At 38.8% G+C, this 27274-nt stretch overlaps 1 protein-coding gene across 8 annotated transcripts in view; it reads left to right on the forward strand.

Moving 5' to 3' along the window:
* ENOX2 (ecto-NOX disulfide-thiol exchanger 2) overlaps nucleotides 1-27274 on the forward strand; it is a 282023-nt gene that overhangs the window by 232395 nt on the left and 22354 nt on the right. For all 8 annotated transcript variants that reach the window (XM_088028643.1, XM_028122755.2, XM_088028644.1 and 5 more), the window contains 5 exons: nucleotides 6832-7038; nucleotides 12379-12612; nucleotides 14908-15120; nucleotides 17106-17212; nucleotides 25486-25600. In XM_088028643.1, coding sequence (XP_087884769.1) covers nucleotides 6832-7038; nucleotides 12379-12612; nucleotides 14908-15120; nucleotides 17106-17212; nucleotides 25486-25600 — 876 coding nt within the window. The remainder of the gene's footprint in view (nucleotides 1-6831; nucleotides 7039-12378; nucleotides 12613-14907; nucleotides 15121-17105; nucleotides 17213-25485; nucleotides 25601-27274) is intronic.

Raw genomic sequence — 27274 nt, forward strand, 5'->3', positions numbered from 1 at the left:
TTTTCAAAAGAATACCCAAGGGCTTCATAGACGTATGTATAGAAGCTTCACCTAGAAAACAGAAGACAGGAAAATTTTCTCTTACTAGGCATGGCTGAATTTTATGCACAGAACAGTAGATTTCTCTGTGCTGGTTGCAGTACAAATGATAAAACGTGTTTCTAATGCCATCTGGTAAGGCATTCAAGTGTGTTTGTACAGAAAGAGACACCTGACACAAATTGTTCAACACTGTCATTTACAGACTTTCTTTTTCATAACTGGCCTACATGCTGATGATGGCAGTAATAGAGTATGTCTGAGCCTACCTGAGGCACATGAGAATATACATTTGGTGCTAAGAATCCTCCACTGCCACCAGCTATTCACACATCACTCCAACTACTGCTATTCAACTGATGGGCTGCAACAGACAGTGGGGTGAGGTTTAACTTGCAATGAGGGCAAAGAGGAATACTGAGACCAAGTCAAACTACTTGGCATCCATCCAATCAATGAAATTCATGTGGAAATGGTCTAGGGATCTATCTTGTCAGTAATGAACAGGTTTCTCCTTAGACTCTTAAAAACATCTGCAAAGATATGGTGGACATATTTCACTTAAAATATAGCAGCAATAATTGACTCAAACTTTTTTTTCTGGATATATTTGGGGTTTTATTTACTTTAAGCGATCAGAAGTTATTTCTGCCCATGACTCAAGCCTCATTAAAGCTTTTTCCATGATTCTAGTGGTGGTGCTGGATGGCCTACTTAAGGGAGCTGCCACCACAGTGCTGAGATTAAAGCTGTTAAGGGACACATTCAAGGGTTCAGGCCATAGACCAAATGAACTGGCCTTATCACAAAAAACATAACTTTTGACATGTGACTTCAGACAACTATTTCATCTCCTATCTTACAGGTAGGATTCCTTAACAGGAATCAGTTAATCATGGAATCACGCCCTGGCAGGGACCCAGATTCTACTTAGGATAGTCTGCTCACAACTGAGAGAATTTTAGAATCAGTCAGGGTTGGTTAGACAAATCACCTTGGTCCCTTTTGCTAGTGAAAAATGTTCTTAATCCCTTCTTCAGGTCTTTGAACTTGATCGTCAGCAAGGTACTTCCTTCCAGGCCAATAAGAAATCTCGGAGGCTAGCATCTCAGAGGACTGAATTGGGAGAAGAGCTAGTATGTCACAGGAGAATTAGGGAATGGAGAATAAGATGGCCTAGTAGGCCTTACCTGCCAGCTCAAGTGGCCATTCCTGGATTTGTGTTTAGTGCCTAGGTGAATGAATGGCACTGTTGTACCCTTGTCTTACTCTTACTGCCACTGTCCTTACAAATGGGCAGTGGACTTTTTTCCCTGTCTTCCTGTGTGTTGCTTTTGGATTAGAGAAAGCTGTGCATCACTGATACTACCTTTCTTCACTTCAAAAGCCATGAATTTAGGCATTTCCAGTGTTAAAACCTCCTACGTATGTAAAGGTAGAATCCTGCTGGTTTAATCATCCATTTATTACATAATCAGCCTGCACTAGGCTTTCATTGTCTCAATCAAGTCCACTGTAACAAGATGGCTCATAACCTGTAATATCTTGGCTGTGTAGAAGTGACAACTTTATAGGCTATTCAGTTGCTGAATTTCCAAAGAATAACAGATACCTTGTGTATAACACATAGACCATATTGCTGAGCAGACTTTAAAAGAATAGACATACACAGCTTAAAGAGGCTCTAAAATTTTTTTATGAGGCTCTAACTTTTTGATAGTCTCTAGGAAAAGAAAGAGACAGACATCTCTCAAATACATTTATCTTTCCCCACCTACACCATGCCTTCGCAGTTCTGAGCTGGAAGGGCCATAGAGTAAAAGGGAACATTTTACCTTCATAGCTCAATCCTTTAGTTCTTCATCTCTGTGTTAAGAATACAGACAGAGCAATTAGTGCCAGTAAAGTGGTGGCTTCTGGGAAGGAACTTGGCTTTGGATTGAATTAAAAATGGACCCTCCTGACACAGCTTAAAGTAAACTGGTATTCTATTTCCTGTTTAGAACTTGGATTTTGTTACAAGGGGGCTCAGGTTAATTGTCTGGGGGAAAACGCTAATGGAGAAGACTCCCTTAGTTCTGTGCTGAAAGCATGGCAAGTATGATTTTTTGTTAACACCCCAGACTATGAAGGTGTGATGGGAAGAGGGATTTGGTATGCCTGAATCCCTTATCTTCTCCAAAGCCTACCAACCTTGTCTGCTAAGGCCTTGATTATAAACCCCAGCACTTAGCCTGCCTCTGCTATATTCTGCCTCTGTCTCTGATATATTCTCTTGCACTCAGTGGCCTCTCAAGCAATAAGGTCCTGTGATCTCACAGTCTCTTTATGCAGCCATCGAATCTGCTTCTGTCTCGCTTCATTAGAAAGCATCTTTACCATCAATTCCTTACCCCCATCCCACCTGACACTTCATCCAGGTTCTTGTTACATATACAGAACCCAAAAGTCCTGGGGCTCCCATTGCCCACAAATGCCAAGTCCAACTCCTGACTTCAAAAACCTTTCACTGGTATGCTTCATGTGACTGTCTTGGATCCATCATTTCTACTTGCCACTTACCCACCCCTTAGTCAAGTTCAACTGCTTCCCAGTATTCCATTTCTCTCCAGCCCAACTGCAAGCCTATCTTCTCCTGGAACATTTCCATGTGGAAGATACTGAAATTAAAACAATAGTTAATCATTCATCGCTCTAGTGCATTTTCACTTAAATATTGGGTGCTAGGTCCAGTGAATAATTTTTACCCCTTAAATTACTTTATTTCTCTCCTATTTTTAGTTCTAGTGACCCCTTCATCCTTCTTGAAACAATACGTCATTTGAAAGTGTAAGAATGACCAAGACCACTAGAAAGATTATATAGCTCAAGAAAGGATGACAACCAGAGTGCCCTGAGGAATTCCAACATTTTAAAATTTAAAAGAGGAGTTTGCATTTCTGTACAAAAGCCCTCTTTACTAGCTGTTTCCAGTTTTTTTCAATTTCTCTTAAATCTTCTTCATTTATGCTTTTGCCCCGCCCCCCTTTCAAAATGCCCCTTGTTTAAGAACTCTAGTGACTTTATAATACTAAATCCAGTAGTCAATTCTCAGTTCTCTTCCTAAATGACCTAATAGCCATATATGACAGAGTTGGTTTCTGCTTACTCATTAGTATACTTTTTTACTTGGCTTTCAGGATACGACACTATCGGTTTTCCTCCCACTTCAGCTGATAGACCTTCTGCATGGAGAGGTTGCATTTTGAGTCTACTGTCCAGTTAACAGGAAACTTGGAATAAATGGTGGAATATCACCTGCTATATACGGGGATGTGGGAAAACACCCAGGAGCCAGAAGAAAAAAAGCAATTTTTTTCATTTTACTATTTCAGAACAGGCCAACCTCATTTTGGCTCCTAGGGCTGGGTTCTATAAAGAAAATTAGAGAAAGTGGGTAAATTGAGAATAAAGATTCACCAGTCTTCTGATTATTACCAATCAGTTGGAATTACATTAAAATATATCTGGCCCCTGCTGATTGTCTAGGAGGCCTTCAGACTTGGGCTGTCTAATGAAATCAACTCAAAGACTTTGCAGTACATAAATTCTGGCAAACCAGTGGAGTGATATCTGACGCTCCTTTGAAAAGCAAGATACAAGCAAGTGGTTTATGCCACTTGCTGCCCCCTACCTCACTTCTCAAAGATCAGCAGTGACTCTGATCTTAATGCTGATTGCCCCAAAAGAGCTCCCCAGAGTAGGTGCTTAGTTGTAATTAGAGTTGCTAGAAGCTCCTCCTTTTCCATTACCAGAGATTAAAGTTCTTTATACTCTCAGTTATCTTGAATCATTTTACATGAAGTTTTCTTCTCTATCCAGAGTAGTGGTTGGGGTGTTAAGAGAGTTTAGCACATTACCTGATTAATAGGTGAACTTTGAATTTGCTTTCCTATGGAGTTATCATTGCTGTGCCCAGATCACTATATTTCAGTGGGATTAGAAAATCAGGCCCAGACAGCAAAGTGCTTTGAGCTGCTAATTAAAGTACAAGTACTATCCATTAAGGAAGATAGTACAGCCCGTTGCCTTGTTGAGTGGCATACACCTAAATCTTAGCAAATGCTATCGGAGAGGCTTTCTACATTTACCCAAGGAAAATAAATAAACCCCAGCATTCTTGACCCCACTCTTAGTGGCTTTTATGCTTTCTTACTTAGCAGTTACCACAAAATAATCACAGCATCTGAATAGGGTGATGACTTCATCACAGAATTTTTAAATCCCACAGAGTTTTTAAAGGAAAAAGCCTTTGTATTTTCAGTGTTATATGTAACTGTGGCAAAGTAACCAGACATTCCTTAGAGTCTCTCAGTGGACCAAAAGGTAGACCTAACTAAGCAAACTTGAATAATATAAAAAGGTGATCATTTGCTCCACAAAAAGTTTCTTTACCATCAAATTCCTTAAATAGTAAACTTCAGAAGGATTCTAAAATGGAATTTTTGGCTAAAGCCCTTGATTTGAAAACATGGCTCTGTGTTCCATGGTCAAAACTATATGTGTCTTCACAGCTGTAGATTCCTCGATTTAGAAGAGTGATTCCTTCCCAAACCAAGCCTTATCTGAAGATCTGGATAAAGCAAGGAGCTAGGAATTTAGAAGTCCAGGTCTTAAGCTACCACTCCACTCCAGACTTGTGGTAGGGCTTTAGAAAGTCTCAGATTGGTAATCAGGAAACCCAGGTCCTATAACAGTAAATAATAATAACACTACAATACCTACTACTTATTGGGAACCTATCAAGTGCTAGGCATTGTACCACTTGCAATATAGACATAGATTATCGATTATCCTACAAAAATCCTTGTAAGGTAGAAGACAGTATCCCCATTTTACAGATGAAAGAATGAGGTTCTCAGAGGTTATGTAATTTTCACAAGGTCCTACAGACAGTTATTAAGTTGAGGTTTAAATCCAAGTTTACCTGCTCCAAGTTCATGTTCCTTCTCTTTCTAATTTGGTGACCTTGAATGAGTCACTCAACCTGACTCAGCTAAGGTTTTCTCTGTAACATGAGAAGTTTAGACCAAGTCAGTGGTTTTCAATCCTAGCTTTCATTAGAGTTGCCTGAGGAGCTCTAAAAAAAATAATGCACAGCCTGCACCCAAACTAATTAAATCACTCATTGGAGTGGGCCCAGGATTTTTTGTTTGACTCCCAAGTTGATTCTAATGTGCTGTCAGAGTTGAGAATCACTGGAAGTGTGTGATATTAGAATCCTTCTATTTCTTAAAAAACTCAGAAGCAGAAGTCTCAAGAGATTCTGGACCTCATTTTTCCCCTTTTTGGCTAAAATCAAAGTGTTCCAGTGTGCATGACTAAGACATTTCAGATTCCTGCTCACTAGGTTATCTTCCTTTTCCTTTTAAACTTTTCCTATAGAACAAAGACCATACAGTGAATTCTTGAAATGACAGAAATTTTTAAAATTAACAGAAACTTTATAAGTTCCCTGAATCCCTTTACCCCTTTTATTGACTAAATAGAGGGGAAGAGAGCATCATGAGAACCTGATTATTCTGAGCCACACGTGTGATAAGACAGTGGTAGCAAAGTAAGGAAGCTAGAGATGCTCATACCCAAGGAGGCTCCCAAATCATCCACTTGCCAACTTGGATAAGCGTCAAGTGGGGACCTTGGCCTGATCTACAAGTGAGACTCACTTATTTTTGCATGGGAGCTGTAATCACTAGTTGTTGAGCTCTCTAAATCTTGAGCTGGGAGAATTATTGTAAAGAGCTGAATGAAAAGAATGGATTACACAAAATAAATCCTTGCAGATACAAAACCAACACTAAAAAAAAACCCTTGACCTTCATGCTTTGTTTTGTTGGGCTGTGAACTGTAGAATTTTGCTTGGAAAATGCTTGGATACATATAAATAGCAAGACGGAGCTGGCAGATACAACAGGCTTTATGTATAAGATGAGCGAGTAGAAAGCATATTTTTTTAGCAGAGGGAGAATCATCTCATTAAATAGGTTTTTAATGACTCTCTATAGCCAAATTTATCTCACTTTAGTTAATGATTTCCCAGACAAGCTTACTTTCTCTGCTGTCTTTCATACTTCCCTCTAAATGCTGCAGGATTGACTCTGGACCTCACCTCTCCAGCCAGAAATTGGAAGAAGGACTCACTGGTATCAAAAGACAAAAAACCTAGAAAGGATGGTTTATAGTCTGGCTGACTTTGTCAGCCAAATCATTCTGGTACCCGTAAATATTTTTGTAAATGTTTACCCCATCATTGTCAAATTAATTCTGAAACAGTTCTTTCAGTAAGCATGAACAGAGAATTTAGTAACTATAAACTGAATTAAACAACCCTTCTCTCAGGGACCTTGGTTCCGAGAATTCCAGAAAGTAAGAATTTAAAGTGAGTGGGATTTCCCCCCAACTGTCTTATTAGCAAAAATGACTGAAAATTGGGCATAGCTGAGTTGTCACAGCAAAAGTAAAGAACAGAATTAAAGAACTCTGGATGGGACAGACAGATGGGTCTGAGTCTTTATCATTTAGGCATCATGATCACCAAACCATTGAATAAAATGATTTCCATGTGCTATGGAGCAGAGATGAGTGCCTTAGAGGCCACATGCTTTTGGCACTCGGGCCAAAGTCTGATGGGGACCGAAGGGCTATCTCTGGGTCATGTTAGATTTCTAAGAGGTCTGTCCCAAGCAAACATCTTAATTCTTTAATTTAATTTTTAATTTAATTTAATTTAATTGCTTTTGCAATTCCACTCAGATCTTCCACCTCCTGCAACTCGAGAACGACCACCAGGGTGCAAAACAGTATTTGTGGGTGGCCTGCCTGAAAATGGGACAGAGCAGATCATTGTGGAAGTGTTCGAACAGTGTGGAGAGATCATTGCTATTCGGAAGAGCAAAAAGAACTTTTGTCACATTCGCTTTGCTGAGGAATACATGGTGGACAAAGCCCTTTATCTTTCTGGTAGGTGCTTAGTTATGAGCAGTGTGCCCACCAGGCACAGTGCAGAGATTGCCGGTCAGTGTATTTGCATCTGCGGCAGATAAAGTTTTTGCTATCCCCTCTTGCCTTCAGAGATGGAAAATGAATGTTTGTACCCAATTTCTTGAAGTTCTTTGGTAGTTCTCAGTTGTCTCTGTTGTCCACAGCTCCTTACTTGTCACATCTAAGGGCCTTGATTATCTGTCTTACCTCACAACACCATCTCCCAGTTCTTCCCTCGCATACGATGTCCTAACCACACGAAGCTAATTCTAGTTCTCAGAATGTGCCATGGTGCTTTATGCTTTTTCCTCTGACTATAATTACCTTTTCCATCCCACCTGCCATATATACATCCTCACACCCCAAAGCTCTAGCTCAAGCATAACCTCTTCTGGAAAGCTTTCTCTGACTTCTCTCCCCACTGTGCCTCAGGCTGGTCTGGGCAACCCCTCCTTAGCACTTCCACAGTACCCAATGTTTCCTCCTAGCATGACACCTATAGCACCATGCTAGAACTGTCTCTTTCCACATCTGTCTCCCTGACCAGAGTATGAACTCCTTAAATGAAGGGACTGTGTCTTATTTAACTTTGAATCCCCAGTATCTAGGAAGAGGGGAGGTCAGTTAGATGCCTGTTGCAACAGGCCAGGGAAAACCTAATGAGGGTTAAAAACTTAATAAAGTTTTTTTATTTTAATGTCTGTTAGTTAACATAGTATTATATTAGTTTCAGATATGTACAATATAGTGATTCATCACTTTCATACATCACCCAGAGCTCATCCCAACAAGTGCACTCCTTAATCCCCATCCCCTATTTCCTCCATCCCCCCACCCACCTCCCCTCTGATAACCATCAGATTGTTCTCTTTTGTTAAGTCTGTTTCTTGGTTTGTCTCTTTTTTCCCTTTTGCTCATTTGTTTCTTAAATTCCACATAGGAGTGAAATCATATATGGTATTTGTCTTTCTCTGACTTATTTCACTTAGCATAATACTCTCTAACTCCATCCATGTCATTGCAAATGGCAGGATTTCATTCTTTTTGTTTTGTTTTGTTTTGTTTTTAAAGATTTTATTTATTTATTTGAGAGAGAGAGAGAATGATAGAGAGCACGAGAGGGAAGAGGGTCAGAGGGAGAAGCAGACTCCCTGCTGAGCAGGGAGCCCGATGCGGGACTCGAACCCGGGACTTCAGGATCATGACCTGAGCCGAAGGCAGTCGCTTAACCAACTGAGCCACCCAGGCGCCCAGGATTTCATTCTTTTTATGGCTGAATAATATTCCATTGTATATATATATATATACTACCTCTTCTTTATCCATTCATCTATCAATGGATACTTGGGCTGCTTCCATAATTTGGCTATTGAGATGTAGCATAGTCTTATTACATTTTTTTTTCTTTTTCTTATTATGTTATGTTAATCACCATACATTACATCATTAGTTTTTGATGTAGTGTTCCATGATTCATTGTTTGCATATAACACCCAGTGCTCCATGCAGTACATGCCCTCTTTAATACCCATCACCAGGCTAACCCATCCCCCCACCCCCTCCCCTCTAGAACCTTCAGTTTGTTTCTCAGAGTCCATAGTCTCTCATGGTTCATCTCCCCCTCTGATTTTCCCCCCTTCATTCTTCCCTTCCTGCTATCTTCTTCTTCTTTTTTTTAACTTATAATGTATTATTTGTTTCAGAGGTACAGGTCTGTGATTCAACAGTCTTACACAATTCACAGTGCTCACCATAGCACATACCCTCCCCAATGTCTATCACCCAGACACCCCATCCCTCCCACCCCCCACGTTATTACATTTTCTAAGTGCTGTAAAATATACAGAAGATTTGACAGCACTTAGGAATGATAATAGAGCATTCCACAATAGACTGTTTTAATAAGAACTTAAAGGTCTTGAAAAACTCTGAACAGTTGTACATAAAAGATGACATGCTGCTCGGGAGGTATCCATCTAAACATCATTGTAATCGGCTCTCTGGCAACAACTACATCCTGGAAACATTCTCAAGGCTGCCAGGAGAAAGGGGATTGCAATCATCAGTGATGTGAAAATAACTAAATTTTGCCCTTTAAATTTGAACCTGCTCCCCGAAAGCTCATAAGTGCTAGAAATGTCCTGAATTGGATGGCTGTTCTCCCACATTGTAAAAAAAAAAAAAAAAAAAAAAGGTTAAAACAAAAATCCTTTAGAAAAGGGGCTGGGAATGTAGAAATAACCATTTCTTTCTATTGGAGTTTGAGCATCTTAGGGAGCTGGCATTGTGCACGATGTACCAATCTCATAGCATCACAGTATCTGTTGTGTGTTTATACCAAGCTTTCATATCATCCTCTTGTTTGATCCTCTCCATGATACTGGGAGAATAGGCAAGGTAATCATTAATAGCCCTTTTTCTGATGGCTCAGATGATCAAATAAGATGACTGAGTGTGAAAGTGCATTGTAAACTGTAAAGAGCCCTAGCAAAATGTGCTTATGAAATGTATTCTTCCTCTTTCTAAAAAGAATGTGTAGCGGTTTTAGTGTTAAGGGGCATTCTTTATAACAGCTTTGTTGAAGTATAATAATTGACATACAGTGAAATTCACATATTTCAAAACTACAGTTTGGCACATACATACATACAGCTGTGAAACCATCGCTACAGTCAAAATAATGGACATGTCCACCTCCCCCAAAAGCTTCCTTCATACTCCTTTTGTGATCCCTTCCTCCTACCCCTCCCTTCTCTCCCCAGGCCACCACTGCTCCACTGTCTGTCAGATTAGTGTGCATTTTCTAGAGTTCCATATAAATGGAATCATATGTATGCTCTTCCTTCCTTGGTATAGACTCAAATTTCCATTTCATATCATTTTCCCTGTGCTTGAATTTCCTTTAACAATTTTTATAGTGCAAGTCTGCTCCTGATTAATTCTTTCAGCATTTGTATGTATTAAAAAGAACTTATTCCACCTTTCTTTTTTGAAAGATATGTTCTCTGGATGTAGAATTCTGGGTGGACAGTGTTTTTTTTTTTTCTCTCAGATGTTACTTCATTATCTTCTTGTTTGTATTTTTTCCAACAAGAAATATGATGTTATCTTTTTGTTTCTCTGCACATGTCTTAAGTCCATGAAAGCTTTTAAGATATTCTCTTTTTTATTACTGGTGTTGAGAAATTTGATTATTATATGCCTGGTATAATGTCCTTCATATTTCTTGTGCTTGAGTTTCATTGAAATTCTTAGATCTCTGAGTTTTCATTAAATTTGGACATTTTTCTGCCCTTATTTCTTCAAATATTTTTTTCTATTCCCTCCCCTCTCTTCAGTCAGGACCCCAGTTAGGCTATAGTAGGCCCCTTGAAGTTGTCCCACATCTCATTGGTACTCTGTTCATTTTCTTTCAGTCCTTTTCCTCCATCTTTCATTTTGAACGACTTATATTGCTGTGTCTTCAAGTTCATTAATCTTTTCTTCTGCAGTGTCTAATTTGCCATTGGTCCTTTTCAGTGAATTTTTTTCAACTCAGACATTGTACTTTAAATCTCTAGAAATTTGATTTTGATTCTTTTTTATGTCTTTTGTGTTACTAGTTAATATGGTTACATTTTCTCTAATTTCTTAAGCATATGAAATCCAATTATAATAGTTGTTTTTATGTCCTTGTATATTAATTATATTATCTGTATCACTTCTGGGTCCATTTTGATTGGTTAATTTTTTAATCTTTCTTGTGATTTTCCTGCTTCTTTGAATATTGGGTAATTTTTTTATTGGATACTAAACATTGTGAATTTTACCATGTTGGGTACCATATATTTTTCATTCCTGTAAATATTCTTGAACTTTGTTCTGGGATGCAGTTTAGTAACTTGGAAAAATTTTTATCCTTTTAGGTCTTGTTTTTTAAGCTTTGTTCAACAGAACCAGAGCAGGATTTAGTCTAGGGCTCTTTTTTCTCCACTAACTAAGGCAAAACCCTTCTGACTACTCTACTCTATACTCTGTGAATTATTCTCTTTTTTTCCTGCTCTGGCTTGTGGGGAAAGGAACTATTCCCAGCCCCATGTGAGCTCCAGAGATTCTTGCCTCTAATGCACAGGTAGTTTCTGCATACACACACACACACACACACACACACACACACACACACACACAGACATCAATGTGCAGCTAAATAATAATGGAGGACCCTCTGCAGATCTCTGAAGTTCTTTCTCTGTGTAGCTTTCTTCTTTCCAGTATTCTGCCATATAAACTCTGTCGGTCATAGTCTCGCTGGATTCCTAGTTCAATCTCTTCAACTCAGGGAGATCACCATGCTTTGACTGACCTCCTCTCCCTGTCCTGAGGCCTGGAAACTCTCTCCATGTAATAAACTGGAGAAATCACAGGGATCACTTCATTTGCTTCTTGTCTCTCAGTGATCTCTGTCTTCATTGCCCAATGTCCAATGTCTTAAAAACCATTGTTTCATATACATTTTCCATATTTTTAGTTATTTAAGGCAGGAGTTGGTCTGCAAGCTTATGCTGAGAATGAAGTGAAATAAATGTGTGTGGAAGCAGCTAGCTCCACTTCTGAAACTTAAAAAGTTAATAAAAACTTAATAAATGTTTTTCACGTTTTTGTTAAGAGATTTAACTTGGGTAGTACGGCTGGCACAAAAAGTGGAAGTATGGACTTCAATCCTGGTTTTATGAATCCTGGTCTTATACCACTAGATTACAAGCACACTACCTCTTTTTTTTAAGGATCTCAAATTATATATCACGTGGCTCACATACCACTGCCTATCATATCCATTTTTTTTCCAGAAAGAAAAAAAGTTCAGGGTTGCCAAATACATCTAGGAAACAATTTGGGGAATTGAAATGTCAAGCTGATCCATTTAAATTTTATTAAAATTCTATATAGTGGTATGACTGATACTTCTGAAGTCATCCAAAGACACCACAGTTTGAGGCTACCTTTCCCATTCATTCCAACCCATGGTGCCATATAAGGCTCATTCTTAATACCATTATCCCTAGAGCCTCCCTCTGCCAGAGGTAGGGTGGCAGATGGAGGAATAGAACTATGAACAAGATTGACCCAACCCATAGAATAGTAAACTGTGATCAGAAATGAAACTATAGTCCAAGTTTTTTGATGGTTCACCTCGCTAGTAGTGAGGAGAGAATTTAAGATTATGTGGTCACTTGAAACTGCTACAACCACATTGGAAGCACTGAACTTGGAAAAGTACTTAACAGTTGTTCACCCACTGAGCTACTCTTGTACTCCTCTCTCTCCCTCTTGTGCACTCAGGTTACCGCATTCGCCTGGGCTCTAGCACTGACAAGAAGGACACAGGCCGGCTCCATGTTGATTTTGCACAGGCTCGAGATGACCTGTATGAGTGGGAATGCAAACAGCGTATGCTCGCAAGGGAGGAGCGCCACCGCAGAAGGATGGAAGAAGAAAGATTGCGCCCACCATCCCCACCACCAGTGGTCCACTATTCAGATCACGAATGCAGCATTGTTGCTGAAAAACTAAAAGGTACAGAAAGCACTTGAGCTTTGTGATTAAAAGAACTCTTTTCTTTGGGGAAATTTAATAGATATATTTGTATTGTTGACAGTTATCCTTTGAATTTCCCACTAACGGATTCTAAGCATTTCTTGTGTTGGAGTTTTGCAGATAGAGAGATGTACCTAGTAACTGAAGAACCAGAAAGATTTGTCCACACACCTGTGTCTCTACTCCTGCACTGCCTCAGGGGATGGTGTTTTTCTCTCCATACATAAGATGACTAGGATGAGATGCATTTTCACCACTTTTCTACATCAGAGAATTTTAGCTGTGATTCATGACTTGGGACCTGTCAGCATCCCCTTTCATTGTGGATAACAAGTTAGTTTTGAATTCTAAATCAGAATGATAGAAGTTGATGTCACTCTGGAAAACTCTGGTAAAAATTCCCTTTCCACAGATGAGAAAATGGGGGCCCAGAGAGTGGTCACAGTGTCCATTCATAGATGGCTCAGAGACTTAGCTACCACCAACGAAAAGATGACTTCTTTAATCACTTCAAATGGCCAATTTATTTCATATGGTGACTATGGAGACTTCAAAACATTGCTAAATCAGACCATTCTCCCTTTAGTTTTTGTTCCTGTTCCCTGTGTTTGACTCTCAGAGCCATTATTCTAATTTAACTTTAATTGCCCTGCCTGGTCTCCTGTGTTAGTAGTTCAAATCCAGTCTTTTTCATTCTCCAATTATGGTTGATTTTATTGGATGAATGCTGGTGTCCTATTGATCTTGTTGATGATACCAACCCGGCTCTAATGGTATGAATTTTCCGTGCTTCTTGTGCTCCAGACTCAGCACGATGCTGCTAATTCCACTTTCCAAATAGGTCTCATTCACCAAACTTGTTTGCAACATATAACCTAAGGGACTCACACATTTAAGAAATCCTTCATTTGGATTGATTCTGTCTTCCTGTAAGAGAAGAGAGACACAAGAGTGGAGACACAGAAACAGTGGTACATTTTGAAAAGCTGGAATGGCTGAAAGCATTGATAAAATGTCATGTTTATAGGACACCAAACAAATCAGTTTGATTTTTTTTTTAAAGAATGAACGTGCTGGTGTGTGGGCCTCATGCAAAAAATGACCAGCAAACATAAAGATTGTATGCAAGTAATGAAATAAAAAGCTGTCCTAAAGGGGAGGATTACCTCTCATGATATGTCTGCACTGGAAAATGGCAAGAGGCAAGAAGTTCAAATCGCAGTGAGAGCTATTTCCACTGCACATAAGGGTTTCTGGCCAGACAGGGATGTGGAGCCCTAGAACAGGCCTTCAGTGGGGTGCTAATGGATCTCTCTCTCTCAGGAGCCTCTAACAGAATACGTAAGTGCCTATCTCAGGAAGCTGAACCAGAAGCTTTGGATAAGCTGTACTACTATTTTAACATCAGAGAACAACTCCTAACGAGCTGCAGAAATCTACTTGGAGGGTTCCTCAGGCAAGAGAATCAGGATGTGGAGAAATGTAGAAATAGAATGAATTACATCAAGATAGATTATGACTGGAACTGAGTGAAAAGCCCAGGGCTGTGGACTGAATGCAGGAGTGATGCTATAAGAGGTCAAAAATATAAGTGTTGATGCCTAAAGAACTACCCGTGTAACTCTTTCTTAAGGCTCCTTCCAACACTATAATTTCATGGATCCAGGATAAAGTTACTATCAAATTCAAGTTAAACTCAAGACTTAGGTTTACTTTTCCTTATTAAAAAAACAGGTTTGTAGGGTTCTGAAGTTCTCTCACTGCTAATTCATACATTACACACCTGCACACACATACAGAGAGGTTAAGAAATTCGCAATATGTGAAAACTCTAATCAGTAAACTTCTACTCTAATTAATAAACTCTGTATCAGTAAAGAAAATGTTTTTTAAAAAAGAAGAAACAATTATTTCTTTTTTTGGTTTTGTTTTATTTTATTTTATGTTATGTTAGTCACCATACAGTACATCATTAGTTTTTGATGTCGTGTTCTATGATTCATTGTTGCATATAACATCCAGTACTCCATGCAATACGTGCCAATTCTCTTTCTGAAAATTCTTCATAGACTACAACCAGTCTGACTACATTTTGGGTCTTTCGTCCTTTCAGCCTGCCTGCCTGCCACCTGTGTGTGCACGCACGGCTCTTCGTCCTCCGCAGTTCATTTAACAACCACTTCCAACAAGCCATGGTGGGGTTTCCTTGCCAGCATGTTGGGTAGGTAGAGACATGGTTACTTTTGATGATTTGAAAAATCCTCTTTTTTTCAGATGATTCCAAATTCTCAGAAGCTGTACAGACCTTGCTCACCTGGATTGAACGAGGAGAGGTGAACCGTCGCAGCGCCAACAACTTCTACTCTATGATCCAGTCAGCCAACAGCCACGTTCGCCGCCTCGTGAACGAGAAAGCTGCCCATGAGAAAGACATGGAAGAAGCAAAGGAGAAATTCAAGCAGGCCCTTTCTGGAATTCTCATTCAATGTGAGTAGAAGTCAGAGTTCTGTGGAAGGGTGAGAGGGTGCTTCACTTTGGCACCACGTTCTCTGCAAGGGAGCCAGGCCTACAAAGCCAGCCTGTGTCGAGGGGCAAGGATCCCTTCTTCACTGCCTTGTGCTCTCTTTATATTGCCAAATGCCTGAGCTCCAATTTAATGGGATACATGTGGGCACCTCCTATATTCATTTTTGCTGGTATATCTCCTTCAGCTCCTTAGAAACACCAACAGCTAGACCACCATCCTGTGCTTTTACTTTTGCTTGTTTTCAAAGTAAGTTATAAGCAGCCTCAGACCTCAGTGGAAAGTTTGGTATTTCATTGCTAAAGTTAGAATACAGCATCAGCATTTATAAGCTTCTCTGCTTCAGATCTGCATCATCATATTATGTTTTTTCAGGTACTACATTTTAGTGAAAGTATAATTATGTTTCCCAGGGTGATTGAATAGAAGCCAAATTTGCTACTTCTACCTGTTGTTTCACTTCACTTCAATTTTTTTTCTGGATGTTGTAGACACTGGGTGGGATGGGAAGCTGCCGAAATGGCCATTTTCTTTACTTTTTTTTTTATTATGTTCAGTTAGCCACTGTATAGTACATCATTAGTTTTTGATGTAGTGTTCAATGATTCATTAGTTATGTATAACACCCAGTGCACATCACAACACATGCCCTCCTTAATACCCATCACCCCAAAATGGCCATTTTCAAAAAGAAGTACTACTCCTGGTAGTTCTTTCTGCCCACAGGTCCTGTCCCCATGCTTTAATAAAACCACCTTTTTGCACCAAAATAAAAAGAAAAGGAAAAGAAGTACTACTCCAAACCTTTCCTTGGTCTCTTAAATGAGAGAGATCAGAAAAATTCTCAAGTGATGTTTTTAGTTCAACATATTATACAATTATGCACTCATATCTTTTTAGTAAGGAACTATATTCACCTTAAGAATAAGGATATAGTTTTATGATTTGGCTTTTAAACAATTAAGGCCCACTCTTCTCATATGTGACTTCCCACACTTGACTCATACATAATTAGGATTAAGGAAGAGTTCTTTCATTTTCCATTTTTATTGTGAAAATATATATGGGCATAGAATCCAGGCAGAGAAAACACATGTTTTTAGGACTTCAAAACAAATAGGAAAAAAGAGCAGCAAGCATCATGGGACTATAAATCCTTAAATCATTCATAGACAGGGTACAATCAGAGCTGTAAAGAAAAAAAAAAATAACACCTCTGGATTTTCTTACTGTGAATACCCACTCAGGAAGAGGCTTTTGTCCTTCTATTCCTCCCCCCTCTCTTCTATTCTTCTCGTGAACTGGTTAGGTAAAAGCACCAGAATATTTGTACACATTTCTCCATTTGATATTTTTTAAGATACTCTGGAAAATATGCTTTAGGACTGCACTTGCAAGTATTCTTCCATAAAACTTCTATTTGTCCAGTCAATGAGCCCATCTACATAGACTTAAAATAGATTCCATTCATCTTAGGTTCCAATTTGATGCTTCTGGTTAAATATACCTCAGAATAACAAAAGGATGGATTCTGTTGAAGTGAAGTATGCAAGCTCATTTTGGAAGGCTAGTTTATGAAAGAAGCCTGTGGTCAGAAGGAGCTGGTACAAGTTTGCCGCTCACTGGGTCATTATCACATTCACCACAGCTCTTGCCTCACCTGCCTGGATGAATACAGACTGCCTGTATTAAAACTTTAGTCACCATTTCACCCCAAACCTTCTGGAGTTCCATTTATTTATTCTCCATACTGATATCTCTGCCTTTGAGTCTTCTTTAAGATCACAGTACCCCAACACATGTAACCTTTTCAGAGCACAACCATAGCCTAGTGGTGTCATATGAGAAGATACAACAAGCCTGATGCTTCTCTTATTTCTTTTCTCCTCTCTTTTGCCACCCCTGGATGATACTCCGACCTGATTTGACTGCTGATCTGATGCTGCAGTTGAGCAGATAGTAGCTGTGTACCATTCTGCCTCCAAACAGAAGGCATGGGACCATTTCACAAAAGCCCAGCGTAAAAACATCAGCGTTTGGTGCAAACAAGCTGAGGTTGGTAACTTTTTACTCTGGTAGCCCCTCAGGGTGACAGTTTCTTTCTTTAACAAGTTATTGATTTGGAGTTTAGTCAGAATTAAATAGTGCCAAGCTCCCATGGTCTCAACAAGTCTCTAATGAAACACTAAGATGTGTTCTATTGCCTGTCACTGTGACCAGACCATGTGCTGCCAAAAGGGTAATAAATGTGCACATGTTGTCTTGAATGCGTTCTGCTGGATGAAAACCTGAGTAGTGAAAATATAGCTGTGATAATTTGAAGTTTACTTCTCTAAGCTAGCTAGTCTTGAGTACAACGATAATTACTGACCCATGTGTCTAGTGTTAGTAATATTAGGGCTGTCTTAGAGCATCTTGACAGTCGAGGCTGGTGTTACATTGGAGCATTGAAATTTCTGAGCCTCTTTGATCAAGTCCACTCAGCCATCTTTATAGGTGGCAGCTTTAAAGGTAACAGAAGACTCTGATTTCAGATTAAGGTTGACACCCAGCTCTGTGCTTGTGCTCAGTTGACTTTTAGCATAGAATATGTCTGAAGTGATTAGGTTGCTATCCTGAGTCCAAGATTTAAAACCAAGATGGGAGGTTTATTTTCATGGATCTGCCTTTGGAATGGTGATACCTATACTTCAAGTTCTTCTGTGCTATGGGCAGCTTCCTTACCCAGCCCCTGACACTTTTGATCTGTGTATGCAGCAACTTTTTCAACTTTGTTTCTGAGTCCTCTTTGCTAGTATGGTAGCAGGTTGTCATAGTCCTTAACGTTTATATAGCATTTGTAAGGCATTTACATTTTATAAAGCACTTTCACATCGGTTGCCTCACTTATGTGAGCTTCCCAGTAGATGTGGTATAGTGGAAAGGGCACTGGATCTGGAGTCAGAGAATCTAGATTGCAGCTCTGTAACTTTGACCAAGTTAGTGAGTCATTCTCAGTCTCTACTTCTTCACCTCTAAATTGGAGATAATAATGAAACCAGTCTTATGGGATTAAATGAGATAAGAGATGTGTAGAGTTTGAAAAATGTAAATGCTATATAAATGGCAAATAGTAATATTTCAGTTTACCATTCATAACTCCATAAGGGATAAAAAGTAGGTAGGATAGCCATGGTTTACATGTGAAGAAACTGAGACACAGAAATGTCAAGGGATGTACACAAATTACACAGCTAGTAAGTGATCAGTTCAAGACTAGAAATTCTTCTCAGAGTGCTGGTATAAACTGCCTTGTGCTCTTGAGTGAGTCATTTAATCTTTGTGGACCTCAATTTCCTAACCTATAAAATGAAGATAGCAGTCTATGCTTCCTGTCCTTCATGAGAACATATGACATAGTTTGTGTGGCAACAATTTGAAAACTGTGAAGAGCATTTAGAGGAAAATAAGCCAAACCGTGTTCATCAGTTCTGGCTCAGCAAAGGGATCTGGGAGACACTGAGGAGAACTCCCTGAAGACATCAGCCCAATGGATAAGTAGAATCATACAAAGCTAGTAATGTTTTAAATTATTTTTAAAAAGAATTAGGAACAAAACAGGGAGCTGTTGTCATATAGTAGCACAAGACGATTTTAGAGATTTTATTTATTTATTTGACACAGAGAGAGCACAAGCAGGGGGAGCGGCAGGCAGAAGAAGAAGAAGGATCCCCACCGAGCAGGGATCCTGACATGGGGCTCAATCCCAGGACCCTGGGATCATGACCCGAGCCAAAGGCAGATGCTTAACCAACTGAGCCAACCCAGTGCCCCACAAGATGATTTTAGACTCCTAGGGCTACCCGACTTTGTTGAGCCTCAACAAACAAAATTCAACATTTCAATTCAAACGTTAACTGAAGCACATTCTCTGTGTCAGGCATCATGACAGGCAATTCAGGACAAGATGGTCTTTGCCCTCAGGGAGCTAGAAAGGTAAAGAAAGTGATCAAGGGTGGGGAGTGGAGTTTAATATCCTAAATTGAAAATCTCCAAACTCTTTAGTCTGAACAGTTCAGAAGAATAAAGGTTGAGGAAAAATGCTCAATATGTCTTATAATTGTAGAAAAGCAGTATTAAGTCTCTACTTCTCTTCAGTACACATACACGTGTATCCATTCTCAGGGTTGGAAGAAGCTGTCTGAACTGCCCCACCCATTGCGGAAAGCCCTGCCCGTACAATAATGTCTTTTCATAGGAGGAAGGGAGCCTCTGATTTGAGGACTGACTTGCCCAGACCACAACCCTTCTATAAATGACTTTGCAATAAAATATTTCCATGAATATTATTTATCAAGGTCCTCTGTAGAGAACTATAGTCCTATCAAGCCTACCTCTCTGGTGGGTACATACTTGAGTTTAATTACCTTCTCAGTAAAGATAGCCAGTAAGCTGGACATTTCTCTGGGCCTGTAAAGAATGAGAGCTATCCACCCTATCACCTAATATTGTAGCAGAGCTTCCTTGGCAGAGTGATGAGGATAGAGGACATGGCTAGCATGACTTGCCAAGAGCTACATGTTTCATAATGTATTTTGTAGACTTCGTGGAAACCCAGAAAAATGCTTCCTGCCTATTGGATTGGACTAAATTAAGGGCTTCCTTGAATACCTCAATCTTGATAAGTAAAACTACTGAGAGTGGAACATAGCTCATGACCTTCCTTTGGCATTGCATTTCCTAAACCTAAAAAAGACCTCTTCTACTTTACATGGGTACCTCTTTAAATCATGGCTTTTTTTAACCTCTGCATACTTTTACTTGATAATAGGAAACTCTAGAAAGTGACAAGCGTACTCTTAAATTGGGGCTGTCTCTGAGCACCGGTGAGAACCAGAGCATCTCAGTGACTTAAATCAACTAGACTGGCTTTTTTTGGCCTGTGGTTCAAAGCTCCAACTCCTAAGTCAGAGGTTTCATCAAGGTGAAAGTTTCTGACTTGAGCCTTTTTTACCAGTAGCCTTTGAGAATGACCTAGCCAGTAACCTCCTCCTGTCGCAAAGTACCTGCTCTTTGTCTTATTGTCATCCTACCAGCAACCAACAGTGCCTTACTCTGTGGAGAGTGGGGTTATGGATTAAGAAGGAAAAGTCCCCACCTTCAGGGAGCTCAGGCTCTCACCTTGGTAGCATATGCTGGGCATACTAGTTTGCTAATGAGTCTTTCATTGGTTTACTTTACTTTCCTGTTTTATATGTGTGTGAGGCTCCTGCTGATACAATTGAAAAGGGTAATAAGAGAAAGCTAAAGTTTCTCTCTTTACTAAAAACTCTACAGTGACTTTACTGAGAGCTCTCTCTATTGTAGGAACTCTTTTTCTATAGAACCATTTAAAACCTGTGTGTTTCTCTCACTGAGAAGCTGGCCTAGATTAGAAGCTAAACCTTGGATGATATATAGAAACTAGAGCCATAGCAGTAGGAACTAGAAGAGACCCCCTTGCATCCTCCCCAGTATGAGATTTTATAACATTGGGCTAGAGGAAAAGGGACTTGACAATTGCTAGCATTCTTGTAAAATGAGATACTATGATTGCTAAAATAACTTTCTCTCTAGATTTCCAAGCCTACCATTCCAAACTCTGAAGAACTGTTTGCAGATAGATTGTTCGAGTCATCTGCATACCCTTGTTTTAGCACCCATGTGTTCTAACACTAGCTATTAGCTTTCAGCCATCAGAACACCTATTAACACGATTTGGATCAACCTAATTTTTATTTCCATATGTATCATACAATAGGCATTAAGAACTTGTGTTTGTGCTTTGCTTCATTGTACTGAATGATAGCTCAGATTCAAATTTCTACATAAATGTAGAAGATATCTATTCCTTTCCATTCCTTCATCTGACCCCTTCCTCACCAAGTATCCTGTTAATATTGAAAGTCTAGGTAAGTACAGTTTTTTTACACAATTGATAAGGAACTTTGCTTTATTGATAACTATGTTCCTATCATAACACATGAGTAAGATGAATTTAAATTCACATAACTTTTTGTGAAACTGTAGAGTTAGATACTTAATGTGCAATGATTGTGATTTGCTTACTTTATGATAAATTAAAAATGTCAGCTGGCACAAAGGTGATTCTGTCCATGCATTTTCCTCTGTCTCGGTTTTCAGTTTAATTCTATGTAAAAGTGCTCTCTTCTCCATTGTGGAGCAGTGTGTGAAGTTCTGAGCATCAGAAAAAGTTACCATTAAAACAGACTCAAAGCCATTATAATGCATTTTTAGAAATCACTAACAGTTTGCTGTTTAAATGAAAAATCTCACAGGTTGACTGTGGGCAGGAGAATAGAATAGAAACTTCAGGAGTGTTATCTTTCCATTTTCAATATAGTCTCTCAGTGACACGGCCCACTCAATTTCAGGTAGTGATTTACAAATGAAAACTTCTGGAAAATGTTTTTGCCTGCCATTGCCACTCTTTTGGTTTTAGCCCTAGATCCAAATGTCAGGATGGGAAACGGGGCAAATCTCGGAGGCAGCAACTTCCCTTGCTGCCTGCACTTCAGTGGCTCAGGGTCCTCCTCCTATCTGCACCTATGCCCCAGCTAGGTAGAGTGCCTTCCTTAGGGAAATGTTACCTTTTAGTCCTTCACTCTGAAGGTACTTGTTAGGGTTTGCTTCCCAAAACAGAGCTTTTTTGACCCAACCAGAAAGACAGAAAACAGGTATCTTAGATACCAAGTGCTTTAAAGGTAAGGCTTTCATAGAATTAAAAACTTACTTGCTTTACTTAGGGGCACTGTCATTTACTAACTGCTCCTCATGAGTTTACCTTAACATGGTACCCTATAACCTCTGATGTTCTCTGCCTTTATCCCATTCATGTGACTTCCTATTGGATATTTATAGGAGAGTAACTAACTATACAGGGCTTAGTTTCTTTGTAGCTAAGGGGGATTGCCTGGTGGTTAGAAGGCTCTAAGCTCTGCCACTTTGCATGCCTGACTGAACAATGGAGAACAAGGGTCCCCTTGGTTTTTCTTACCCTCATTTCATTATCAACTAAAGGAACTCTTGTTCCTGAAGTATTTTCAGGCATTGAGGTAAAATTTACCCATAGGTCTTTCTATTTCTGGAGATTTTTTGAAGATGTGAAAGACCTCTAGATAAGCTGTATCACTTAGTTATTGAACTTTTTATACTTCTCAGAAGATATTATGCTTTCTTGCCCAGCTGGAAGCAGAAAGAGGTTTTGTGGGTGCTGAGCAGCTACAGGGCATGTCTTAGCTCTCAGTTAGATCTTCCTGCCCTGGAACATTTCCTTAGAAGGAACACAATTTACTCTTCTGAGAAACACAATAACTTTCCCAGAGTCAGATGACATGTTTGTGAATTGAAAGTTGGTCTCTGCTTACACCCTTCGACAGGCTACATTTTTGTTAGGCAACTAGGAGAGCCATAACTTTTCCTGATGCCGCAAGTTGTACAATAGTCGAATTTGCCAGTGTCAAACCTCATTATAATCACCTTGCCAGTAACTGTTCTTTGATGGTAACTGAAACCCAGACTCCTGAGACAGAATGAATTCTTAGAAATGAGCAATTCCTTTCTTCTCTATGCATTGAGTTTGAATAAGACATAGCAAATCTCTCTTTTGACACAGCCCTTTAAATTTCATTTTTCTCAAGCAAGTCACTGTTTTCTTCTATTTTAAGTAATGGCCCTGTAGCACATGAGAGATGCTATGTTGGTAGTTCTATTTTCTAGTACTTCTATTTTTCTATTACCTCTTAACTACCAGTGAAAATACTGAATAGCTTGTGTTTTTAAAAGGGACTTTTATTTATCTGTAGCGAAAACTTACCTTGATATAGAAATTATTATTTTTCCCGGTAAAAGGCATAAAAAATGAGAATATTAGTTGAGATAGTGATTAACTATAGCATTAATTATTAAGAAATCCATGTGAAGTATTTATAATGCCCCTAAATGGAAGCAATTTTCACCAGACAGCTTTGGATATTTCCTGTATTATGGCCCAATTGGGGCTAACATAAGCAAGGAATTCTCAGCTCAGTGCTGAGAAGCCTCTGATAGGCATTAAGTGGCCTCTAAATGATTGCAAGCTGCTCCAAAATGCAGTTTTCATGCTGACTTTTTTTAAAGTGACTTTTCCAGTGTGATCTCCATCATTTCCAAAGTTCTCCATGCCTACGTGAAGATCTGTGTTTACAGCTTGGTAACACTTCCCTCCAGCCTGAGGAAACTTCTTCCACATTTCTTATAGTGCAAATCTTTGGATGACAAATTTTTACATTTACATTTGTCTGAAAATAGATTTAATTCATCTTCATTCTTGAAAGAATTTTTCTCTGCTTATAGAATTCTGAATAAACAGTGATTTTTATTTCTTCCTGTACTTTAAAGATAGTGTTCCCCTGACTTCCGGCCTCTATTGTTTCTGAAAGAAATCAAAGTATTTGAATTGTCTCTTTGTATATAATGTGTTGTTGTTGTTGTTTTCTGGATGCTTTTAAGCATCCTTCTCTATTCTTCCAGTTTTACTGAGAGTAGAACTGACATACAGTACTGTATAAGTTTAAGATGCACAGCATTATGATTTGACCTACATGGATTGTGAAATGATTATCACAATGAGTTTAGCTAACTAAAGAGTTAAAGAGTTTCTCTTAATGTTTTAGTTTCAGCAATTTGACTATGGTGTTCTTAGACATACCTTTTTCACACATCTCCTGCTTGGGGTTTACTGAGCTCTTTGAATATATAGATTAATGTCTTTCATCAAAGTTGAACCATCCTCAACTATTTTTTCTTCAAGAATCTTGAATCATCTAATCTCTCCTCTCTGTGATTCCAGTTAGGTTCTCTCTGTTCTTTAGATTGGATAAATTTGTATTGTTCTCTCTTTAAGTTCTCTCTTTGTTCTGCCATCTTTATTGTAAAGTTAGACTCATCCAGTTAATTTTATTTTGGATATTATATTTTTCAGTTTTAGAATTTCTATTTGGTTCTTTTTTAAAGTTTCTGTTTCTCTGCCAAGATTTCCTGTCTTTTCATTCATTATGAACATGTTTCCTTTCCATCATTGAGATAGTTATAATAGCTGCTTTAGCTCCTTATCTGCTAACTGCCATATTTGGTTCATTTCAAGTTTGATTTCTGTTGATGATCTTTTCTCTTGAAGACAGGTCATCTCATCCTAGTTCTTTGTATGTCAAGTAACTTGGGCTTTGCCTGCATTTTTTGAATATTTTGCTTTTAAGGTTCTGGTTATATTCTGTTATGTTCATTTTGTTATGTTCTTCCAAAGAAGGTTGACTTCAGTTTCTTTTGTTTTAACAGTCAATTTACTTAATTGAATTTAAGCTGGAAATTATGTCTCTTAGATGGCAGCCCAAATCTCAGTTCAGTTCTTTTAGACTTAGCTGTGTTGTTTGGAATCTGTCCTGTGCTTCCATGGTTCAAGGGTCATGCAGAAATTTGAGCAGATATTACAGGCAGAATTTGGATCTCTCTCCCACTTTGGCTGTCTCCCTTCTGGGATCCCCTCCTCACTTTCCTGTGGCTATCTCCTTGATTTCTTTAGGATGTAAAGACAGGGTTTTCTATTAAAAATGTAGCTACTCTGTGAGCTGCTAACTGTGGTCTGCTTTCAGACTAAAAGGCCCTTAAAAACTGAGAGACCCACATCCTTCTTCCAAGTGTCAGCCACTCTTTAGGATATGCCTGCTTTTGTTCGCTCTCCAGTGCCATCAAGTAGTTAGGGGTTTGGCTTGGTTTGATTTTGTGTTTTGTTCAGAGTATAGTTATTGTCCATGGAAGGGTTGATCTGATTGAAGTTCCCTCCTGACAGCTCATTTTTGCTGTAATTCTAAACATGCAAAAGTTAGATTAAGAGTTCTGTTGAGTAAGTCTGTAAGTGGAGAGGGAAGAGGATGCAGGGATGCAAAATTAAAGGATTTGACATGGGAAGGTGAAAATGGCAGAACCCTTCAAGGAAAGTCCAGAAATCCATGTAAGAGGTAAGAGGCCTTTCATGACCAACAGTACTTTCTAATATAGGATGGATATAAGAATCATCAACTGCCAGACCTCTGGATATGGAATGAATGCCTTATGGAAGACAGAATGTAACAAAGTCTGCTTTGTCTGTCAAGACAGTTTCAGCCCCAATGTGCCCCCTTGTCCTTGCCTTAAGAGTACTCTGAAGTTTTTTCATATGTCAAAAAACCCTGCTTTATCTTATCCTTAACTCTGTTCATTTCTTCAACATTTTCAAAGCTTTCCCACCAACAAAGCATAACTTTTAACCTTAGGAAATTCGCAACATACATAATGATGAATTAATGGGAATCAGGCGAGAAGAAGAAATGGAGATGTCTGATGACGAAATAGAAGAAACCACAGAAACAAAAGAAACTGAGGAATCAGGTAAAGATAATTTTGTTTTGTTTCATTTAACTAACATCTACTTGCAGGGATGATATTTTAAAACTTCTAACATCCAGTAAGTTATGGGCACAAAACTGTAAGTCTGGAACCAGCTAGAAACAATTGGTAAAGCCATATAAGTACACAGTGGCTAAATATCAACCCTGTGGCTAAGGATCTTTTTATTCATTCCCATCTTCCATTACAGTGCCGAATTAAAAGTGGCCTTTCTTCTCTTAGGAGGGCTAGACATTTAGGCAGCACTGTTCTATACTTGATTTGGATTTGTTAATAGTATGTTCTATAGTAGGAATCATAAGAGAGCTTACACATAAATAGACAACTAGCCAAACATTTTAAAAAGTAGTTAGATCCCTACATCCTGTATACCTTACACCAGAATTAGTAACAGATGGATTTAAGATTCAAATGTAAAAAAAAATAAATGTAGCGAAAGAAATTCTGGAAAATATAGGAGTTGTTTATATAATTTGGGATGAAGTTCTCCAAAGATAAAATTATAAAAGATACTTTTGATAAATTTATCTTCCTATAAATTAAATATTTTTCTTTAAAGAATCACAAAATTAAAAGAGACTCTACCAACTAAGGGGAAATATCTATAATATATGACAGTCTACCTACCTGCTGACTTTTATTGTGGTTACTTAGGGGTTTATTGGGAACCAAACAGGAGTCTACAGACAGATGTTTGGGTAAAAGCTTTTGCTCTTACTTAGCATAGTCAGGACCTCACCATGAGACAGGCCACATGTGGGTCCCCAGTGGAACTCATAAGGCAAACCTGTTGAACAATATGACACTATACCACCTTTCAATTTCATAACAAACCAGGGAGAGAATTACCAGAAGGGAGATAAAAATAGCCAAAAGACCAGTGTTTTCATGTAAGCCATTCTAGACAGTCTTAGGAGTCAGTAAGGTACAGTGGACAAAGCACTGGACCTAAAGTTAGAGGACCTGAGTTCTAGTCCCAACTGTGTCCTTCTTGACTCAGGAAGGACTTCTGTCCCACTGAGCTCAGGATCCACCCTTGTAAAAAGTACATTATACAACCATCTAACAGGAATGTTGGGATGGCTAAAGAAATTCATTCATTCATTTAATAACTACTGCATGCCAATCACTGTGCTAGACATTAGAGATATTGTAGTAAACTGTCCCTGCTGTGTGTGTGTGTGAGAGAGAGAGACAGCGACAGAGACAGAGATGGAGACAGAGACCCACAGAGAACTGGTTGATTATAATGCAAATCAGAATTTCTTGGTTTCAGTACTTGCATATTGAAGCCAGCAGCTTTATAGCCACTTGAGTGGTCCTAGAATCTTCGCTCCATGAACAGAAACTCTTAAGGAAAGAAAACTATCAACTCAGACTTTTAAAAAGGCATTTGTAGCTGTTACATCTGAATTTCCTCTATTTCTGCCATATGTTAGATCCCTAAACATCTAAACCTCCATATATATTGAATAAATCCTTTGTAATCAGCAGTTAGCATTTTCAGAACAGTGAACGAATTACTGCAAACGCATACTATAAACTTATAGCTAAAAAAACAAGAGTTTCATAATTGAGTTATTCAAATTAGTTAAGTGCTTAGCCAAGATGTTTTATAGCTGACTAATCTTTGACTTATAGAACTGTCTCCATCTC

The sequence above is a fragment of the Eumetopias jubatus genome, unplaced genomic scaffold, assembly GCF_037043125.1.
Source record: "Eumetopias jubatus isolate StellerSeaLion01/CBP00866 unplaced genomic scaffold, mEumJub1_p1.0 scaffold_11, whole genome shotgun sequence".
Classification (NCBI taxonomy): Eukaryota; Metazoa; Chordata; class Mammalia; order Carnivora; family Otariidae; genus Eumetopias; species Eumetopias jubatus.